Source organism: Nothoprocta perdicaria, unplaced genomic scaffold, assembly GCF_003342845.1.
Source record: "Nothoprocta perdicaria isolate Ctin4 unplaced genomic scaffold, notPer1 scaffold_185, whole genome shotgun sequence".
Lineage (NCBI taxonomy): Eukaryota > Metazoa > Chordata > Aves > Tinamiformes > Tinamidae > Nothoprocta > Nothoprocta perdicaria.
Window position 1 is genome coordinate 949,111 of NW_020455038.1, and position 22,774 is coordinate 971,884.

General features: G+C 48.8%; 1 protein-coding gene across 2 annotated transcripts in view; it reads right to left on the bottom strand.

Moving 5' to 3' along the window:
- KIAA1671 (KIAA1671 ortholog) overlaps positions 1-22,774 on the bottom strand; it is a 44,517-nt gene that overhangs the window by 17,546 nt on the left and 4,197 nt on the right. For both annotated transcript variants that reach the window (XM_026036681.1, XM_026036680.1), the window contains exons 4-5: positions 19,131-22,307; positions 18,291-18,410 (exon numbers count right to left, since the gene is read on the bottom strand). In XM_026036681.1, the coding sequence (XP_025892466.1) occupies positions 18,291-18,410; positions 19,131-22,307 (3,297 nt within the window). The remainder of the gene's footprint in view (positions 1-18,290; positions 18,411-19,130; positions 22,308-22,774) is intronic.

Consider the following 22,774-nt stretch of genomic DNA (forward strand, 5'->3'; position numbering starts at 1 on the left):
TGCAGCCCTTGTGCTGGCCACAGTGCCCGCAGAGCCCTCGAGCAGAGCAGGCTGCGGTGCACAGAGCCCTCGTGCAGCCCTTGTGCTGGCCACAGCACCCGCAGAGCCCTCGGGCAGAGCAGGCTGCGGTGCACAGAGCCCTCGTGCAGCCCTCACACCAGCCGCGGTGCCCGTGCAGCCCTCGCGCAGGGCAGCCCGACACGAGCGGTGCTGCAAAGCAGCCACAGCAGCTTCGGGCAGCGCCACCCAGCCGCTGCAGAGCCCCACACGGGCCCCTCCGAGTCCCACCAACTGCACGTTGCCTTTAAAACCTTTTCCATTTGGACAATTCCAATACATCTAGACTGTTTAGGGTGGGGAGGAGCGAAGCCTCGCCATTGCTGGCGCCAGGAGCTTTCCTTCTCATTCCTTTCTGCTCAATCCTTCCTTCCCCATGCAGCTGATCAGCAGGCCAACCACACGCTGGACAAGGACACTCCAGACCCCCACCGATGGAAATGGAGCTATTGGGAACATTTCATGCAGACTGGCCACCTCTGCCCAAGGAATCAACTGTACCCCAAACCACAGAGGCACCAAATGTGCCTGAGCCTGGCGCAGGTCCCCACACACAGACACTTCGCCCAGTAAAAGCCAGGCCTGATTCACCCATGCCCTGATACCAGGTCCTTGATCTCGGCTGCACCTACACTCACTGGTGCAAATGTCTCTCTCAAATCAGTTTTGGGTAACAAACAACTGAATCTCCAGTGCTTTGTTAAACCTTTTGATGCAAAATGGTCCTTTCTGAGAATCAAAGGGAAGCTACAGAGGTAGTTAATTAAAACAGGCAGCAATGGCAGAGGGGCACAGCCAAGGGTGCTCCCATTAAACTGCTGCTTGCCTAGGCTCCAGCCTGGTTTAAGGATCACCTGGGCGTTTGACTGGTATTTCCTCACAAAGCAGCAGTTACACCAAGGAAAACAAACAAAGAAATGAAAACTCTTCTTCAAGAGACAAGACGGATAATGACCAAATAAGCAGCTACTGCTGGCTGCAGAGTGACAGCACCTAACTTCTTAGAGCTGCAATTCAGAGCACTTCTAGCTGCAGATTACAAGTCCTGTGTACATTGAAAATGAGACGGAGCGGGATGCGAGAGTGCCCTTGCCAGGTGAGCTAAACGCTCCTCCTGCTTTACTGTGGTGCCTTCAGAAGGGCCCGCAAAGGCTCCCCCAGCCCCAACTCTGCCCGCAGCACCCCCGCTCCCCGACACATCCCCCGGTGCTGCGGAACGGGCAGGCCGCTCCTTGGGGCACGTTTCACCACGGATGGCAAGCGGGACGCAGGCTCTGCTCCAGGGCCAAGCGCTGCAGCGAAACCTCCCATCTCCGCGGACCGCGTCGCGACGCCCGGGGGTCCCGAGCGGCGCGCAGGGCTTACGAGGTCGGGCGGCTCCGGGCCGGTCTGCCTCTTCCGCAGAGACGAGAAGCGCTGCTGGCTGCGCACGGAAAACCTGCGGAAGGACTCGCGGCTCCGCGAGGCGAAGTGGCGGAAGGAGGAGGTGCGCTTGAGGGGAGCCCTGCCGCCGGCGTCCGCGCCGGCCCGCTCGTGCGCCACGGCCGTCGTCACCAGGCTGAGCGCCTCCTGCAAGGACCGCCGCACCGTGCCCATCCACTGCGCCACGTGGCCCTGCGCCACCGTCAGCTTGTCCCCGAGGTAATCCATTCTCCAGCGGAGAGCCGGGAGCCACAGCAAAGAGGAGCGACCTGAAAGGGCGCTCTCCCTGGCAGCCCTGGATTTCAGTTGCAAAAAAAAAAATAATAATAATCTCCAGTATAAAATGATTTCGGCCAATTTAAATAGCACTAGGCTAAAAACATGAGCATGTTTCTATATTTAAATAACAAGAGACGTGTGAGGTTCCGGGTGGGTATTTGTCGAGCAGGAAAACACAAAAGACTTTTCCTACTTACAGGCAGACTCCCAGTTCACAGAGTTCTGTCAAAACATGCTCCATTTGGCCATGACAAAGAAAAATCAAGGCTGGCTCCTGACACGGCCACCTGAAAGCAGTCCGGTCCCGGGCGCTGAATCAGTGCCTCACTTGCTCATTCCAGAACCGGAAAAGCAACTCCCTTTTATCAGAACGCCACAAAAAAACAAACGTAGAAAAAAAAAAGGGTTTTCTTCCGCCTGGGCCGCCTCTCAGGTAGCAGGAGCAGCAGCGAAGTTCCTGGGTGCAACGGGAGCGAGCGGAGCCCAGGAGCAGCGGCGGCGGCTGCTCCTTCAGCAGCCGTGCAGGGAGGCAGCGCTACCTGCGCGAGCCCCCGCGCCGCCGCCTCGCAGCGCACGGCGGCATCCCGCGGCAGCGGCGTCACGACGGGAGCGGGCGGGCGCGCGCCGCGGCTCTGCCGCATGACACGAGCTGCGGCAGCGCGGCGCTCCCGCGGGCACGGCTCGCCGGGAGAAGCCGCCGGCGCTGGGCGCTACCGGCCGGCCGGGCGGGAGGATCCGCGGCTCTGCGAGGAAGGCGCCGCACGGCGGCTCTTATAGAGCCCGCCGTTGCCGAGGCAACGGGAGCAGCATCCGCGGCCCCGGAGCGGCCACTTCCACGGAATGATTCACGATCCACGGCGGGTCACGTGCGCTCCCGGTTTAACCCTTCCCTCGGAGCGGGGCCGCCGGGGCCCACGGCCCGGAGCGCCCCAGGCGGCTGCGCCCACGGGCCAGGACGAGGCCCGGCCAGGCCCACGGGGCCCATCACAGCGCGGAACAGGGCACCTTTGAGCCCTGCGCCGGCGATATCAGCGCGAGAGAATGATTAACCAGAGCCCCAGGGCTCTAACCGGTAGTTTAGTTTTCTATTTTAAATTAGATAAGGACTAACAGGAGCTTTCAGCTGTTTCTGTTTCTAAACAAGGCAAATCCTTCCACGTCCACGCGCGGTCTGGCTGCTCCTGCCTCCCCAGGCTCCTGCCCCTTGCCCCGGTGCCACTCGGCTAGGGAGTTTCATCCGCAGCAAACGCGGCACTGCTCAGCCTCACACTCCCATCGAGGTCCTGGCAACGCGTTTTGGGGCGTCGTCTGAAGCACTCCAACAAAATCAAATGGATTCTTCCAGCCTTCCAGCCAAAACGCGTTAACTGTATGTCCTGCCTATGCTCAGTAAAAAAGGTTGAGCATCACTTAATATTTGCGCTGAGGATGAAACTACCCAGCCAAGTGACAGAGGGATCGGCTTAAGTCAATAAAGCACCACGAACACTTTTGCCTATGTGGTCAGTTAAGCAGCTGCAGTGAGAGGAACGGGCCCGTCCTGCAGCAGAGCGCCCAGGCAGGGGCTGACGAGGGGTCCTGCGGCCACCTCGTTTGGGCCATTGAGCTCAGCCTAAGCTCACAGAGCGAGTTGGGCAGACGGCTCCTCTCCCACCCCGTTCAAGCACATCCATCCACCCGAACCTCAACAGACTGGCTGTAGCAACCAGCCAAAATGAAAGAACACTGGAAAGGCTCAAGTATGGAATTTTCTAAAGCTAGAGGAAATTTAGTAGAAAATGATGGTTTGGGCCTCTTCCAATTCATTTGCATAAAAACCCCACAGGGGCCACTACTAAAAAATAACGTTAAAAGATAACAGTCAGTTTCTGAAGAGATGAGTAGACACATCAGCCACAGCACAGGAGAGTTTTCCAAGACTACGGTGACCCTGGCGGGATGCCCTGCATGCAGAGCGGGCTGCGGGAGCGACCGGCAGCGGGGGCACCCGCTTATTCCTCAGGGTTTTTAAAGCTCCCCTAAACACACTGCTCTGGGGCGCTCCACAAAACTTCCCGGCTGGAATTTTAATTCCACGACAACCCACGGGGCCCAGCTGGATGTCTTGGTCTCCCGCATGCAGGATCCGCACACGTTGGTCCAAGCAGGGCTCCACAGAACGGGCCCAGTGCGGAGCGGCCGCTGCGGCTGCCCAGGGCTGCTCCTGCACAGAGCAGCACCCGATGACCCTCTCCCCTCGCAACAACCACCACTGCTCATCTCACGCTGCAGCAGCCCGGGATTTGCCAGGGGTCTGCCGTTCCAGGAAAGAAAAAAGGACTCTGCAAACGCACGTTTCTAACTAGCGCTGCATGACTAATTACCACAGTAGCACAAGGGACCTCGTTATTCCAACATGGCTGGATACTCATTTTTCTTTTCTTATTAACATCTCTTCCACCTACAACTCAAAAAAAATCCTGAAAGAATCAATCTGCATTCTTTCCCTCTTTCAGTACAGAACAAAATTCGTAACTATTAAGTCACATTTTTCCACGAGCTTCTTTCAAGCTCATTTTGTGCTTTACCTGCTCACAAATACATGCAATTATGCTAACGACTATATAGAATTTGAAGGTCAAATTCCAGCAGGCCTGCATGCAGCACAGCACCCAATAAAATATACTGAAATATAAGGCACGAGAGGCAAGCGGAACCCATAGCACAGTGTCACGAAGAGCAATTCAAGCTGCTGAGGCCTTTGGCAACGGCTGACGTGCCACCACCACCTCCCTTCTGCACAAGAATCTGTGGGACTGAAGGCAAGCTGGCCAAAGACCTAATGCTACCAAAACTGTGTCAGCTTTCACCTACTGTGGATTCTTGCGTGACCCTGTCAGCAAAAGCTGGTGTGACAGAAAGTGCTGGGCAAAACTGACTTGAACTAACTGTGAAACCAGAGTCTCGGCTCTTCTCTTGTGGGGTCTCCAGAAACCCATTCTCCACGTGCCTGTCTACATCACAACCCATCAGCTCACTTAAGCTAGCAATTATTAATAATGCATTCATTTCTTAAGCATTTTCTGCAAGTCATGCTCCCAGCTCGACACAACAACCATGCTCAAGCACTTGCACAGATCATGACGGCATCAATTCCATCTTGGGGGTATTACCCTGTCCAGCTCCCGTAGGCTCAGCCTTCAGAGGCTGCTGAAGAGCAAAGCCTGCCCTTGTAAGGCTGCGCTGGCCTGGCATTACATACTCATTCCTGCTGGGATTCATTAGCAAGAGGCCTGAATTTAACCTGTTGCAGTTGACACTGGGACTATTTAAAGACACAGAACTGCGCTGACCTTAGCTGCCCGGCTCCGGATTCAATTACTCGTTGGATCTGTCAGACACTATAAAAGAACTTATGCTTTTCGACATGCCCCTTATTTTTGGCTCTGTAACCTCTATTTTGACATCTGGATTCTCCCGCTCAGAAAAGCACTAGGAAGCAGTCAGAGCTACAGACCAGATTCCTTGTGGGCAACATCCTGTAATAGAAGCACTTACCTCATCACCTTCAAATCCTCATCTGAAGTAAAACCAAACACGTGGACACACTGTAGTGGGGAGGTTTGCAGTGGTCTGCCCTACTCCCCCTCTACACAGGCACCGAGCTCAGCATGGGCAGAGCTGGTGGCAGCCCCCACCGTGTTTTAGGAGCAAAGACCGAAGCTGAATGGCTGGAACTGGGCAAATAAGAGGGAGACAAGGTGCTGGTGGCAGGAGGGAGTCGCAGGGGAGAGGAGTTCCCTCCTCCATCTCCATGCAAAACCAACTGGGCTGCTATGTCTCAGCAGAGGCCATAATTTGGTAAGAGCCTGGGCGGACAGATCGCATTTTCCTTTCCACATGCAAAGATGGAAACATCTGCCCAGCCCTCGGCTGCAGGGCCTCGCTGCAGAGCCCCTCACGGGCATCCCTGCCCGCAGCCCACGGCCGCTCCTTTGGAGCTCGAGCCATGGCAGCGACGCCGGGGCTCGGCTGCCCACAGGCGCGCGGCGGCTGAAGCGCTGCTCGGGCTCCGGCGCCCGCTTGGGCTTGACCAAGTTCAAAACACTGGGTAATTTCAATGCCATAACAAGCTACTTGGTGCATGTGCACGGAGCATGCCTGAGAGATGCATCATCTACGGGAAACAGAAAAAATTCCCTTGGACCAATTAAGGCCTTTCAGGAGCGAGGAGCAAGGCAGGATTCTCGCCAGAGCGCTCGCTGATTCGGTCCCTTTTTCATTCGCTGCATTGATCTTCCCTATCCCCAAAGCCAAGATTTGCATCAGCTCTAATGCTGCCAAGATGAGAGGCTTTAGTGTTTTTTCTTTCTCCTCCAGGTAGTACAACAAATACGAAAAGTGGTCACCACCAGACGCACATTAATCCTTTCAGATGTCTATACTGTTTGCCTTTGCCACAGAATCCTAAACAGCCTCTGGCCAAAAAAGAGTTCAATGAAAGGAGTGGTTTTAGCTTTGATTATAGCACAAGGACTTTGTGCCTACACACAGCGAAACCTCTTGTGTAAACCAAAACAGAGGATATCTCATTAATATTTAAACAAAATATTTCTTTTCTATTTTTATTTTAGCTTCCCACTGACAAATTAACTTCAAAAAAGCAGTTTTAATTTATGCTTATTCAAAATATTTCAGACAACTCGCACAGATCTCAACACTTAAACCATACCCCTTAGGCATATCCTCTCTTTAAGAGAATGAAATGCTCTTTTTTGAGTCTATTATTTCTTACATTATTTTGTTCTGCAGTCCCCCAGGCCTCAGACACCCGTGGACGGGGGGATGGCACTGGAGGGACAGGAATTTCGCAAGGACAAACCTAATGCCAACCCAATCAAGCTGAGCTTATGCCTTAATATCGATTCCTGCGTCAATCATTTATTTACTCCGATGTTCTGACAAATAAAGAATTCTCCAGAGCAAGCGACCAGAAACGTCAATCAAACTATGATGAAAACTGGCACAAAGCTGCTAGTGTCACAACCGATTAAAACTCCACGTGTGAGAATCAGAAGCATTTTCCCCTGCGAGCGCTTCGGAAACGGGGCCGCACACGCGGCGGCGACAGGCAACGTGTGCGAGGGCAGCTCGGACACCACTGCACCCCGGGAGCGCAGCACTTATCTGTGATAAAATAACTGTCCTGCACTTTTCCGTATTAATTTAGCAGAAGCTTGAACTGACTGACATATGCTATTAAGTAAACTATAAAGGTATACAACATTTAATAAGCTATAGTCAGATGAAATAAAAGCGTGGTAGAAGCTCTGTACTAGCAATGTTATGCTTAGTGAATATCTATCTCTGCTAAGATTAGCTGGCAATCGGGTGTTTATTACTCTAAAAAGGAAATGCATCCCACTGCCACATCTGTCTTTGATGGGACCAGTGCAAAACTGAGTAGTTTCCCATCCCATTTGCAAGGGGAGTAGAAAATCAGCCAGTCATTTCTCTGGGCAAAATTCTGTGCACTTTTTTCCCATTCTGTTTTAACAGAATGGAAATTGCATTCAATTATTCCAGTATTACTTATAAATATATATATAAGACTAAACGTGAAAGCAAATCTTACTTCAATTTTTTAATATTTTAAATAATGATTTTCAGTAAGAACTGGCAGTGACTGGAGGCTCAAATGTGTTTTGCTGAAACTATGAATTCTTCTCTCTCCCCAAACATCTTTCTCTTGAACTCCAGAGGGGCCCAGCCACACATCCTGAACACACAGTTTTTGTACCTGGAATTGTTTCAGTGTGAAACAAAGCTATCGATGTTAAAGCTTAGGGAACAAGCTAAAAATATACCATGAGGTCTGCAAGCTTATGTACATAATCGTTCGGCACTTCCTTTTTATCTGAATTGAGGAGGAAAACTGGGGAACAAAACAGAAACCGGAAAGTCCTACAGCACAAGTATTCTGGAAAGCACAAAAAAAGTATTTTCTTTACATTTGCTTAGATCAAAAAGATCAAGCCAAGCAAAAGATGGGAAAATATTTACTTTTTTTTCCACTTATACAAATAAAAATATGATAAATATAGAGAGATAGACAAATAGCACATTTCTGTGCTAATTCATCGGTCTACCCAGACCAATGAAACTGCAAACATCCATGGAAGCCACAGACAGCGGCCTCCCTGAGAAGAATGGCCATCCATCATTTGGTGTTTTTCAAAGGAATAACATTTTTAAGGATGAAAACCTAAAATATGCATAAATTGGCGGGAAGGAAAGAAAAAGCAGCCAGTTAGGTTTATTCCTGATTTCCTCTGTTTCTCTGCACTGTTTTTTGCTGGCTGGCTGTACAATCTCACCATTATCGGCACACCCCCTACTCAGTTAACACCTATTTTGCTTCCTTTTTATTGCCCTGGGGATGTGGTTCGTGCAAACTGCAGCCACAAGACACCCCACAAACACCCACCCCGTGCCCACGCATGGCCCCAAATGCCCCCAACAACCGAGACCTCCTTCACAGGGCAAAGACGGTAAGCGAGGAATAGTAGGAAAATCAAGGGAACGTGCTGCTTCTGTTTAAACTGGTGACTGGAACGACAGGGGATCGGGAAGCCTCATTCCAAGCAGAGCCAGGCTAATCTGTAGGTGACACTGCGGCTGCTCAAGGCAAGGCATGAAGTCAACGCTGTTTCAGCGAACACCAGAGCAGCGGTAAGGGATGTGCAGAGCAAACTGCCCCTGAACAGCTTCACAGAGACACACACCACATGTTATACGGGAGAAAGAGTCATTCTAGGAAAAAGACACGTGGCCCAAAGCACACAGCTCCTCAACGGGTCAGTTAAACCATCAGCTTGGTCAGTGCCAAGTCCATCATTTCTTAAGCAATGCATTTCAGTCACCATTTTGAGAAGATGAAATACGGGCCTTCGCATTTTCATCTAGCGCAGAAGCTCTCGCTCGGCTTTGCTCAGCCAAGCTCCACTACCCACGGCTCAGGCCCGCGTGGAGCACTCAGCATCCCTCTGAAGGCAGAGCTCGCCTTCCCCTCGAGGGGCTCCTTCTTCAAGGAGCAGGAACACCGAGCTGGCACGCAGCAGAGTTAAGAGGCTCATTTGCTGGAAAGCCTTTCACATTCTCCATTTTGGGAATTCCTGCTGAATTATGAATGTAGAACTGAAGTAAAAGCAGCCTCCTCTGACATGTGAGGTCTCCAAATCCAACACATCAAAACTTGCCAATATGTTACATATATACTGTGCTTGGCAAACAAGGCAGTATAGAATGGCCTTATTAACCTCAATCATGAATCATTAAACCGAATAGTAGGCTTTCCCAAGCTTCATCCAGACCTAAGACTTATCTGAAGCTACTTTTCTTTACGACAAGCTTCGCATTGCACTGCATATCTTGAGGACAGTCTACTACAAAGAACTACTTTCCCCATGCTCAAGCTGCTCTCCAAAATGCCATTTCCTTTCAGGACAGTAAACAGGCACTGGCTGCATGAGCAAGTCCAACTGCGGAGCGCAGAACAATAGTGGGAACTTGGCCGTCTCCCAGCACTGCCGGCGCGGACACCGGCATGGGAAAGCAGGAACTGAGTCAAAACAACTTTAGATCAAAATATTAGCAGGGAGGCAGCGCCGCTGGCCTCGTTCTGTGTATATAAGTGGGGTTCAACAACCCACTTCACCCTTGCTTCAGAAGCGTGCTCGTCCCAGTCAGGTGCCAAGAATCTCAAATGCAAGGGGCAGGAGGCAGGAGGTTAAAGCTGCTCTGATACCCGAGTGACGCTGCTTTTAAAACAGAAAGGTTTACTACAGGTTACACCTTGCTGCACACAAATGGTGCTGCACCGAGTTAACCTTAAACATATTGTTTCATAAAAGCATTTTACGGTAAATTTAACTTAATGCTCTTCCTAACGACAGGAGCCCGGCCGGGCGGGCGCGGGCGGCTGAACAGCTCTCCCTTGCGTCGCCCGGCCGCGCTGCCGCCTCCTGCCACGCGCCCGGCGGCAGCACCTCGCTGCCCGGCAGCATACCGCAACAGAGCAATTAGGTAAATGCCCTTCTGAACTGCTTCTCCCTGAAGTGCTTCCTTAACTGCCACATCCTCGCCGGAAGACGTGGCGGCTGCGCCCAGCAGCGCAGCGAGCGCCACGTGGGCGCGCTGAAGCTCTGACCTCTATCTCGGCAGCGATCGCGGCCAGGGCGGCCGAGTCGCGGCTCGCGCTGCCCACAGGAAGCCCCGGCAGCAGAGCACGTCACGGGAAGCCGGCACCACGGCGAGCCAGAGCACCCCACTTCCTCCAACGGGGCTGACTGCCGCCGGGCGCTGACACCGCGGGGTTTGCTGTCACCGGCCGCCGTGGGGCCGTGACGCACGGCGGCACCGGGCTCGTTAGCCGCCGCCACTACCCCCGGAACCGCCCCAGAGCGGCAGTGCAGCTCTTGAAGGGAGAACCGGGGATGTGTCAAAACAAGCTTTAGATCCTACTTCTTCTCGCTTAAAAAGCCCCATTTCCTTTCGACTGCAGAATTGCTGTTTAATGACTGTCAATAAAGAATAGCTAGGTCTTCTGAAACTGTCACAGCACTGCAGTGTAACATCTTATTTAAGGGATGACATTTTTTCCGAACGCTTTCAGGACCTGCCATTTGCTCCCTACTTGTATACGGAGGAGCTGCAGGCTGCGGAGCAGAACTCGGAGGAACAGCACCCGGCCCCGCGAGCAAGCCGAGCGCCAGCATCGCGGCGGCCTCCCACACCACGAGGCCCAAAATCGGAACCGAATCTGCGGCCTGGGTCTGTGTGAAACGTCTCGCACGCTATCACACACGTACAGCACCGAGCAGGAAGATCAATCAGAAGATTTGCTCTCTGATGAACAGGATCCTGCCCGGCCTGCGGCTGCCTGCCCAAAGCCCCCCGAGCTCCTGTATCTGCCTGCGCTCCCTGCTCCGCACAGGCACGGGATTCGCCTGCCTCCTTCCCGCCCTCGCCCATTGTGAGGGGTCCCCGGCGCCGCTCGGTGCTTTAGCTTGGCTCACAGCACCCATCGCAGGAACGGGTCATTCTTCACCGGTGCCGACTCCAGAGGCCCTCGGATGCAGCGAGGCTGCAGCTCCAGCGCTGCGGCACCGCACGGGAGCCGCGGGCAGCGCAGCCCATGCACACCCAGGCAGGGCTGGGCACAGGAGCTGCGGCAGCAGCGGCGGCCCCGGCCGTGCGGGACGTCCCGGGGCGGCGGCGCAGGAGGCCGTGGCACCGCGGTGCATACCTGGCGTGACGGGCGCGCTGCTGCCCCACGGGCCTCCCGATCCCCCCACAGGCTCCCCAGCCCCACTCGAGGGCCCTTTTCATTTAAACCACACCAAAGGCGTCTCCAGCAGCAGAGCTCTTGCCCCCTATAATAGGGTGATGAAGTGTTCTCCAGGGGACGTGGGGGATTCAGTACAGCATAAGAGAGACAGAGCTGAACCCAACCCATGGTCACCAAAAGACTGACTCTTGAACACATAATTAGGGTAATTAGTCAATTAAAAGTGATGAAGAGATGACAGCGAGCAGGAAGACACATGCCAGACCCCAGAAGGAAATGGTGACGTGGGAGCAGAGGGCTGTGACTCAGCCTCCGACGGGGAGCTGCCGGGCTGGACGGCGCCGCCGGCGCTCTGCACGAAGGACTCCCAGTAACGAACACAGCCCTTCGCCCAGTGCATGGCTGAAAGACTCGGTAAGTGGGGATTCCTGGTTAATGGGAAAAGCAGAAAAAGGAACAAATACTCACAGCGCTTCGATGGTAAACGGCCAGCCCTGAAAAAGCCAGGAGAAGAGCACTAACAGTGGCCTGCAGAATCAAAGAAGGATCAACAGATCGCTGGAGTTCCAGAAAAGAAACTTCTCCCAACCACCATCAGCACATTTACAGTTTAAAGAGTCCGTTTCCTGAGAGCAAACTTGACTTTAACAAAAAGAGACTCTTTCCACAGCACTCAAACTTCAGAATTCTTGAAGAGCCACAGTGAACAGCCATAAACACACTATGAGGCAGTCTGCAAAGCTCCACAAACCACCCCAGCCTTCCTCTTTCTTTCTTTGTTTTCATCTTATTCTTTTGTTAGCTTGTGAGCTTGGCCTTGAGTTCCCTTGCAGAGCTCTGCTCCCACTGGGTACCACCTAGGCACAAAGATTACGTGTGAAAAACCCGGAGCCGTCACTCAACACGCATCTATCGGACACGCATCTTTGTGCCCAGCAATGGTTTAAGACTACTTAAACTGTCCAAACACTATGCTGCACTCAAAAAATACTGTGCAGGCCTACTTTTGACAGTTTTCCTATAGATCATCATAATAAAAACCCTATTTAAAGATAAAAAGGGGAAACAGCAAGTAATTAGCTGATAGTTGGCAATGAGGAGCTCTACCAATGTCCAACAAATCCTCTGCTATGTAGGAGTAAATAAAATACACAGCAGAAGAGCAGCACTCTATCAATAACTCAAAACAGTAGCTCTAAAAAATAAAAGGATTTTCATTAATATTTTCCCCCTCAAGAGTTACAGCATCTTCTAACATGTCTACCATATGAATAAGGTATCTTAGCTCCCTAAGACAGATTAAATAACTTGACAACTAACCCAGACATCTCTGGTTACTCCTGAATACAAAGAGGGAGAACTGATAAATATTTCCTCATTAGCCTTTAGCTTGGACTTCAACACATACAAGAATAAATGATATTAGGCTGCGCTGTGCAATATCTAGCAGGAAGATTATACATTTTCCTCTTTAAAAAAGATATGTATGTCACAACTGTCCACCCAACATTTTCTTGCAATGTAGCATAAGACAGCACGCTAACAAAAATGCTTAAGAAATGCTTCAAGGCCTCCAGAAGAGTGTATATGTACAGAAAATAGAGCACACCTGATTGTTACAGGCTAAACTACAACCTAGGATGCCTTTCTGGTGATCTTCTGGACTGATCAAAAAGTTTGGTTTTTCTCACCCTACAGAAATCACAGGCACGCGAGAGCAAAAGCATCTGGAGATCTTCTTTAGACTTCCATGCTGGCAAAGCACAAAGAACCTCCAGACATGCATAGTACTCAATTCTCATATCCCACGCCAAGTCTTCTTTTAATTTGCAATTCAGTGAAAGCTTGCTTCTGAAAAATTTAACTATACTATTTTAAAACTTAAGAACTGTTCAAAGGCTTACACCCTGCTCTGCAAGTATTACTTTCTCTCTGAGCTGTACAGAATTTACAGTAGTTAATCCCATCATGCTACTTATCAAAGCACATACAAAGCAAGGAATTTACAATTACCCTCTAAATAATGGAAGCCAGCTCTACTACAGTTTCAAAATGAACTGGCAAACAACTAACATTAAAAAGGTTTAAGATATCAGTGTGTTCATTATGGGAACCAGAGTTTACAGCTGAAAAAAATTGCTAGATTAATAGAGACTCTGCCACAAACAACATGAATGAATACACTGATATTTGATTAATATAGAAGGAAATGACATTATATACTTAGGTTAAATGTTGCAAAACACACAAAGATTAAATGTTGCTATTCACACAGATTAAAATATATATTTGCTTTATAAAAGTGAAACTATTGTGAAACTATTTCACAGAGCAACCCTTGAAAGCTGGCACACTATTGCAGCAAAAGTCATATTAAAAATGCATTCTTTTCATTAGGGAGAGGCCTAAGCACCGAGTAGGAAGGAGGAGAACCTATTAAAACAGTCAAGTTGAAAAAAGTACGGAATGGTGAAATATACCATTTTAAACCCTTCCATAGGGGCCATTTTATTTAAATAGCACTAGCAGCTCTAGTGGGGACCGAGGTAGGAATACTCTTACAGAGCAGTCCTCACAGTGCTTTTACACACACAAGGAGGAATGTTTCCGCTGCGCAGCGAGCAAAATACAGCTTGCAGTCGCGCATAAACAAGGAAGAAAGCCCAGTTCTTAAGAGCCTGTTGTGCAAGTTTAAATATGCTAAACTCTCTGCTTCTTAAGGGAGTACTAAAGACAAAACTTGCTTCCTTACTCAAAGTAAACCCCCAAACTTCCAATAACTCCTCACAAAGATCAAAAAGCCGCTGCAGCATCCAGGCGCCCTCAGGATGTGGGGGAGCAGCTAGCAAGGGCAGTCGCAAGGAAGCGCTCACTTACCCACAGGTACTGCAGGAACTTCACTAAGCGGGGACAGTAATAAAACTCCATGGCTGCCAGGCTAAAGCGGGGGCAGCCCCGGGACGGAGGCGGGCTAGGCGGGCGCCGTGCGCAGCATCGCTCGGCCGCGCGCGCTCCCGCCCGGCTCTGCGCCTTGCGCGGCTGCCCACACTGCTTATAGCAGCGGCCGAGCGGGCGGCACCATGTGACAGGCACCGCCGCCGAGCATCGCGCGGCTCCAGCGCGGCTAATCCGCCTGCTCGGCGGCCACTAATAACAGCACTGGGGATTTTTCTCCCCGAAAAGCCCTGCGTTCGGCACGAGAGGGGAGCTCTGCGAGGCCGGGTTATGAAACGCTGTTAATGCCGCCGCTGCTGCTGACCTTGTTTCTTCTGCAACAAGAGAACAAAAAATTAGAAAGCAAACCTTCTGCTTTTAAAATAAAAATGTCTTTTGTGAACGAGCAAGGCAAGAGGCACCACAAAGTGCCTTTTTATATAGTGCTGGAAAGCGCCCAGCACAGGAATGCAACCAAAAAAGGAAAAAGAAACGCAGAGCAACCAGTTCCTAACGCGCTCGGGCGCTCTCCAGGGCAGGCTGCAAAAATAGGAAGCCGAGCAGGGGGACGGTAAAGGTAGGACGGGAGGCGTTTTGTGAAGCGCAGAACTGGAATAAGGACGTTGGCAGCGCTTGGCGCTTCCCTGACCCGTGTCTTTTTTAAGGATATTAAAGGAGGAGGCTTCCCACCCATTGCCCACAGGGACAGCAGCAGCTCCCAGGGCTCTGCAGTCACCTTCGCTTGGAATTTTGGTATCAGATGTGCAAGTAAAACCCTCCTAACCTTTCTCACTATCACCTATAAGGTCTTGTAAAGCCGATACCGTCTGCTGATTTTTCTTTTTAAATGCTGACTGAATTTTTGAGCTGACAGAACTATCAATACTAAGAGCCTTATGCAACAAGGAGATGACAATGCTGGCTTTTCAATAGGCAGGACAGACACGTCCTAACCAAAACCAGCTGAGGATTCAGGACAAGCTGAAGGAGAAATTCATCTGCATATGTTTATAAAGTGTTTATCTTCCCTCCCTTACAGTCTGTTTCCAAAACATTTCTAAGATGATTTGCTTAGGCCCTTCCCACCCACACATTACAGCCTCCAATAAGCCTATCTTTATAGCACTGCAGTAGAGATAGGAGTTTTCTTCACCAGAGGAAAGAACAAACTGGGCCATCAAGAGAATGTATAACCGGAGACTTCAAAAGGATTCCTCCTTACACCAGTTACAGCATCCAGCAGCATTTGGTTACTGGCTACGGGTCCTTCAGAGCCACATGCAGAGCAAGGCACCAACTCCCATCGGGCCAGGGCAACAGCCCCGATCTCTGGGATGAGCCACATCACAGATACGCCCTTTTTTTTAATATTTAAGACTCATATCAGACCTGATGAGTAATCAGGAACTGAGGTTTGTGACCTAATGTCACAGAATTATAGACCTATGTCAGCTGTAATGGAACCACCACAAGCTACAACGGACAATGTTGGAAAATGTCTCCTGAAGTTTGAGTGGCTTCACATAGCGCCGTGCGGTTACAGCTCCTTTCAGAGGACGCCCGTGTATTTAGCACGGCCTGGGTCTGACAAGTCTATGAAAACAGAGAGCATCTCTCTGCAGAGATGGCCGGGAGCTTCCGCCAGACCTGCTGCCGCCTCCGCGAGCCGCAGCCGCCAAGGCCAGGCGGGAGGACGAGACCGGCCTTATTTTTAGACCTAGGCCGCGGTGTAGGCAGGGACAGAGCGCGAGGCATGAGCGGTTGTTCAGACTGAACAGATTTCCGTTACTCGTGGGGGAGAAAATAAACGAGGCTACGGAGCACAGAGCTCGTCAGAGCGCAGAGGGCCGCGTTTAGGCTCCTTCCTCAAACCAGGGCGCCTAACCGTGGCTGCGGCACGGAGCTCTCCACGGCCTCTGAGGGCAGGGAGGAGCCGACACTGCTGCAAGCACGGGGTGCCTCTTCCACCAGCAACATCACCTCTTTGAAATCTATCATGGTCAACCTTGCAGTTATTTACAGCCTTGCAAGATTTACAAATATTAAAATTGTCTTTGCAGAGGTGTCCTGAGAAAGGCGCCATCCATAGTAATGACACAGGGGATGACATTCTAGCCTGGATGGTGGAATTTTTCTAACAGCCTAATTCTGCTTTCAATCAATGCAAACTCAAGAGCCGAAACACAGTCAAGATGAGGATTTGCTCTTCACAGCATCATTCCTCACAATTTCACCACCAGACCCACATCAATTTTATTTTGTAATATTTCAAGTAGGTCCTACATAGCATTTTCTAAAGACAGACATATTTTTAAGGTAAGATCATTGGATAGGGGAATCCCTAGAATATAAACACATAAAAACACTTTTTCAGACATAAAGCAGTGCTATTAGACCTTGTTCTTGCTACAGCGGCGTGCATCCATAAGCACCAAGATCATTGACTGTCGTAGAAAGTTTCCCTCGAGTACTAGCTGTTTGTGTCATACGTAGACATGAAACAGTAATACGACTACAACAAATGTATATTAATTTTTTCCTCAAAGATCAAAGCACACTGAACAATTACAGCAGATGTGTCACCTCTCGCTCTACAATAGCAATTACAGCTTATTTGTCACCTTAAGCACTACAGTCTCCCCAGAAAGACAGCGCTATCCCGAAAGGGCCGTGGTCACTAGTGACACGCACTGCAGCATTTCCAGTCCCCACGCTGTAAGAACAAGCAAACTGCTCGGCCACTAAACCAGGAGACGAGAAACCATTCAAACAAAACAGCAGCACTTCCGATTCCTTCCACCCCCAAACTGAGAGGTGCTTTAAGTCAAGTACAGATTGCAATCAAATGCAAAGGGGGAAAAAAAAAAAGTGACATTTGATTCTCCTGTAGATAAGTCCTGACCTCCAGCATTCACCCCGCTCACACCCAAGGATAACCTATCTCCTCCTCCCGAGGGAGGTACTGAAATGTCCTGATAAGACAAGGTACTGCACAGCAAAAGGCTCTGTATGAGCCCAAAGGTATTAACCTTTGTGCCAGGAGAAATGCCTCTGTTTTATGAATCAGATGGCAACCTGGGAGCAACCAGGCTCAGCGACGCACAAGCAGCCCAGCAGCTCCGGTCTCACAGCAGCACGTCTTCCACAAAGTCCTGCACAAAGGCTGCACTTGTTCAAGGGAAGCGACTGCTAGTGAATTAATCAGGGCTGCAAAACGCTGAAGTAAGAGACTGCTGCTCGGCGGGCTGCAGGCCCTCGGAGCGCGGCAGGCGCAGGGAGGGCGGCGCGGGGCCCGGCAGTGCGCGCGGCCGCCACGCGATGGGGCTGCCCGCCCGGCCCGGCGCCGCGCGCCCTCGCACCACGCACGGGCAAACTCCCAAAAACCAGGGTTTCTTGCCATTTACAGCAGTATTTCATATAAATAGCGGATATTTTATATAAAAATGGTTTCTAAACACAACAGCGTTAACAAGCCAGTGCGGGTGCAGTGGCCAGGATGGCACCTTCCAGGCACGGTCTCCTCGGCAGCAGCCCTTCTCTTCAACTTAGAGCCCTGTATTCCTCATACATTTTACAAATCCTGTATTTTCCATAGAAAATACTGTTTAAGATACGGTGTAGATTTGGGAAGACCCAGATCTTTGCTTTATATTTCAAAACAACAGCAGGATGTAGGGTGTTAACTGTTTCCTAATACAAAATGAATCCGTGGGTTAAGCCAGGAAGTCCTGCTGTGGCTTAGGAGAGTAACATCCCCACATTTTAGTGAGAATTTACCCCAAAACTATTCCAAAAATAAGCCGCACTATCAAGTCTGGCGAGATCTTTCACAGAAGTAGCAGTTTGTGTGTTGCCTGCAGAAAAAAACCATCATTTTTCATACATGATTTTTCATACAATGGCATAGTTCCCTCTGCACAATTTCCTAGGGAAAAAAATGCTTTACCCAATTTTCATTATTTAAGCTGAGAAACAAGCAAAAAGCAGAATGACGTGATCTCACGTGGTAAGGGTTCAAGGTGAAAACTCTTTGTTTAGAGAGAAAAGGAATTAATCGTGCAGCTTGTTGATATATGTTGGAAGATTTGGCATAATCCAGTGTAGTGCAATCCCACGAAAAGAGTGCTCACAGCTAGCTACATTTCCCAAGAAGTTTACCTGCTGTTTCTGCGAGGAAGCCACGTATTTCCTATCACAACTGAACTAAATAAGCCAAGTGGCATCTCCGTTACCTCCCCGCTATCCGAGAGCCTCCTCCGAGGGCACATACCGTCCAGCTATCCACCCTTCTGTCTTTATAGAAGCTCTGGCTTCTTCTCTGAATGTGAAGTGTGAAGTCTGCTCCATCTGCTTTTTCTGAGCTCTGCCTGGTCCACACTTTTCCAGAAGCCTGTTTAAAAGAAGTTATATATTATATAAACGTGCATATACATACATACATATTTAAGGACACCCTTTTCAGTGAATACAGAGGAAGTTTAGAGTTGCAATTGCAGTACAGAAAACCCTTCCACCCATCAATACCCATATGTTATGTCGTATGCATCGGCGTGTGACTGCGTCAGCAGAACCACCTGCATTTCACCCACATCCCTGTCAGCAATGAAACTGCAGGTACAAGCGAGGCCCGTTCACCAAATGAAAACATTGCCTGTTTCAATAAAATAAATAATACCCAGATGATGACTGTTTGCTACTTGCAAAATAAGCACAAACTAGTTATTTTCAATTACAGAGCTGTAAACCTAAGAATTTACCACACTAGCACTCATAGCAATAGTAATATGTAAGCATCTTTAAAGCTTTTGTGGTGCTCTGTGGAATGTCAATACGTGTTTATACACTTAAAACAAAACGTCTAGTCATCTATTACAATAAAGATTCCTCAAACAAACCCAGCCCAAAAGGAAATAAACTCTGCTAAAAAGAAAGTAAAATATTGTACTCTGCATCTGACAGATACGCCTCTCTACATGGTCTTTACTGGTGTTCAGATCTAACACCAAAAAAAAAAAAAAAAAAAAGAAACAAGGATAGAAATGTAATAAAGCTTTTGTTCACCTTCAATTTTAGTTACAGGAAGCACTTAAATTCTGTAATTATGCATTACCTTCCTATCTTCATGGAAGAAAGATTCCGACTGAGAGGACGTCTTTTTCTGCCAGCCGGTTTCCACACTTTCTGGCGGGAAGCTCTGTCTGAACCGATGCAGATCCTTTCTGCCCCTTGCTTCTTTCGTAAGCGGCACGGTGTCCTTTCCTTGGCGGCTCTTTTCTGAATAGGAGCGTCTCAAATCCGGCGCAGCGCTTCCCAGGGAGCACGTGTAGCTCTGCCAATCCGTTCTGCTCTTCACACTGGCAGGGTCACCGTCACGCCACGTCTTACCCGCATCGTCTTTGCTCTTACTCATATAGCTCCGCGTTACGTCTCTGCTCTGGTCGCCTTCTGAAGCCACCTCCAAGAACTGCTCTTTTGTGAGCAACTTCTTCTGTAAAGGGCCAACATCAGCCTTTACAACCAACTTCGAAGCCAAATTGATTTCCAGCTTTTGGTCTGTACCAATTACACTTGCAGGCTGTACCCTGTCAACTGCGAACGCTGAACTTTGTTGCCTGGAGACTAGGTTCATTTCTTGATCTTCATCAATGATGAACGTTTTTTTCCTGGTGAACTCCACGGGTGAATTTACCAACTTCTCTGAGAACAAGCTGCTAGGACTGCCCCAGTAGGGAGGGCTGAACTTTCTCTCCTTGGGCTTGTGCTTATCAAATTCAGAGCCAAAGGTTTCCACTTTCTCACTGTTCTTTTCATTCAGGATTAATTTCTCTGGTCTGTTGTAGTCTTGTGCATGGTCACCTTGTTTGTTTTTAGCAAAACAGTGTTCTGATCCCTTCCTCTCTTTCCAGCTATAGGAGGAGGAAGTCAAATCTGACACATGTCTTTTGTTCTTTGGTAACTCCCTATTAAATACACTGTGATCTTCAGGGAGCTTCTCCTGAGTCACCGATTCTTCTTTATATTCTGCCATAAGGGCATCAATATCAAGAATTCGTGATCTATAACCATGCTCAGCCTTCCCTCCCCCTGTATCAAAATTGCTTTCAGTACTCTTGTGACTTACTAGTTCACTGCTTTTATGCAACTGTGTGAAATGTTGGGCAAATCTGGGTTCATAGTAAGAAGAAACCTTTCGTGCACTGCCTCTGAGGTCAGTTTGACGTGTATTTTCCAGGTCCTGTTTTAACAGAAAAGCATTAACATCAACAGTTTTGTCTTTAGCACAATCTAGATTTTTTTCATGATACTTTTGGTTATCTTTCCCAGACAGTTGAAAATTAGTGACTGCAATGCTTCTGGAAGAGTTAGCTTCATTCTTTTCTTCCTCTTTCACCCAATCCTTACTAATATATGCATCTCGTGAGTCTTCTCTGCAATTCGCATGTGTTATATTTTTATTGGGTTGTTGTAACACAGGTTTGGACCTTTGGGAAAAAGCAGGATCCAAATTACTTGCTACTACCTCACCGGAGGGAGAAATTTTACAAGCTTCACGCGCACTGGGGGTACCAAAGCTTTTCTCTTTTTTGTCACCAGGAACCTGGTACGTAACTGCAAAATAAGTCTCCTTTGGTTCAAAAGCAGAACTCTGATTTTTCAAGTAGTCCTCAGCAGTTTGGTTTGGCTCATCTCCTTCCATTCCTTCCCTGCTCTTTTTAGTTCTCTTTTTCACTAAGCCTTCTTCCAACTGCAAGGACTCTGTCCTGTTCAGCCTTCTGATACTCTCCGGAGTGAGCAAGCCAACCTCTTCCATCCTGCTTGAATCCTGGGGCAAGGTCTTTCTTCTCCATCTTTCTGAAATTTTCAAATCTGCAATGCTGCTTTTGGTTCTCCTGATCTTTTCCTCTGGTTCTGTTACTCTGAATTTCTCTCTACTCTCATGTGCTGTCCTATCTAAGCTAAAGCTCTGCTCCACAGAGTCCACACACTTCCTTAAATCAAAGGCTCTAGGTTTTTCTTTGCTAGTGGATAGTACTTCCATATCAGGATGGTGGCTACTAGAAGATTTACATACTTGTCCACTTGAAACCACTGATGAAGACTGGGCCCCATGTTTATTTACACTGGTTAAAATAACTTCATGACCAAAGTTGGTTCTGAATTCGTGGCCCTCTGCTCTGCCTGATCTTACGCTCCTTTTCTCAGAAGAGTATTTCACCACACTAGGCCGCTCTGTGGAAGGGACTTCACTCTCTTCATTTTTAACCTCAGAATGTGGTTTATTTGCTTGCTCATTTATTCCCAGGCTTTTATTTTTGTCTGTAGAATAATGTATCTTCTCTGCTATTAATATTGGAGCAGTTTCAGGTTTTCCAGGGTCCTTTTTCTGCTCAGGTAAAGTACATGCACTGAAGGAAAAGTCATTAGGTTCTTTAAAAGTAAACCTGCTTGGAAACATTTTTGTGTCTTTAGTTTCTGAAGCATCGCCAGCTTCTTTCAAGTAGTCAGTTTTATTATTTAGCCTGGCAGGCTGTTCAGTGTGTAAAACATCCCCATTGTTTTTCTTCTCTTTCACAGATGATTTTCTAGTTCTGAGAGTCATAGCCTTCTTCTCGGGAGCCATTGTAATGGCTTCGCTGAGAACCCTTTCACCAAACGTCTGAAAGACTTCATATCTTGGCTCTATTCTTTGGTGAGTTACAGAGTCTTCCACGTTTCTAGGAGTGTGTTTTTCACTTTTCTCAACAGCAGGTTTTTCTAACAGAATCGTCTGAGTCATTTTCTTGCCTTCACTTGAACAGGCTGCGTTTCCACTTCTTTCTCCCTCTGCTGTATGTTTTGATGAATGAGCTTGTCTGTGATACTGCTTCATGCTAGCCGTCTCCTCCACCGCTTCTGCCCCCTGCGACCCTTTGTTGTGCCCCAAAGTCACCGTGTCAGGCTTTCTTTCAAGCTCATTAGTCATCTTCAGTGCCGAATCAGCTGCAGAATGACCAGCAGCCACATTATGTCTCTCAACGTTGTGGTCAAACATGGTGGCCCGGACAGTTTTCACATAGGTCTTCTCCATAACCGGGGCTGGTTTCAGTTTTTTTTCGAAGCTGCTTGTGAAGGAGACCGAGTTTTCACCTTGCAGAGGAAAATGCTGACTGTCTCCAAGGAAGCCTCCTTTCGCCTCTGCCTGATCCACTTTGTTGGTTAGTTTTAGAATCTGCCGGGGTTTCCAAGCATTCCCAACGGCGGATGCTTCACTGAAATCTGTGCCCTGGAGAAGCTTGGCCTCCTTACTCTGCAAGAAGGAAATCCAATAGTTAGGGCTGTAAAATAACTTTTACATAAGCTAGGTATTGCCTACTCTGTGCAGCACAACATGCACAGGTTAAACACCCATATTCTCTAAGCACAAAAATATTTTAAACAGCAGATGTAAATCTTTTTTTTGCTCTAAATAACTGTTATAACGGAGTACCTCAAACCTTGATTTTTAATAAAAGGAATAAGTGTATGAAGAGTCTTATGTTTTCCTAGGCAGAACACTGGAATGTTTTTAATATCATCTTATCAAAAGATTCTGCAAATAGCAGCTGCATTAATTGAAGACTTTAAAACTACATAAAGCTCCCATTTAACAATACTAAGAAGCATCAACAGCAAGGCTACATTTTGCTACCCTGAAGTTTTACTTAGAAATAAAAACAACTTCTCCAACCACAGACTACAACTTCCTCTCCAGTTCTGTATTTCCAAAATTTCGTA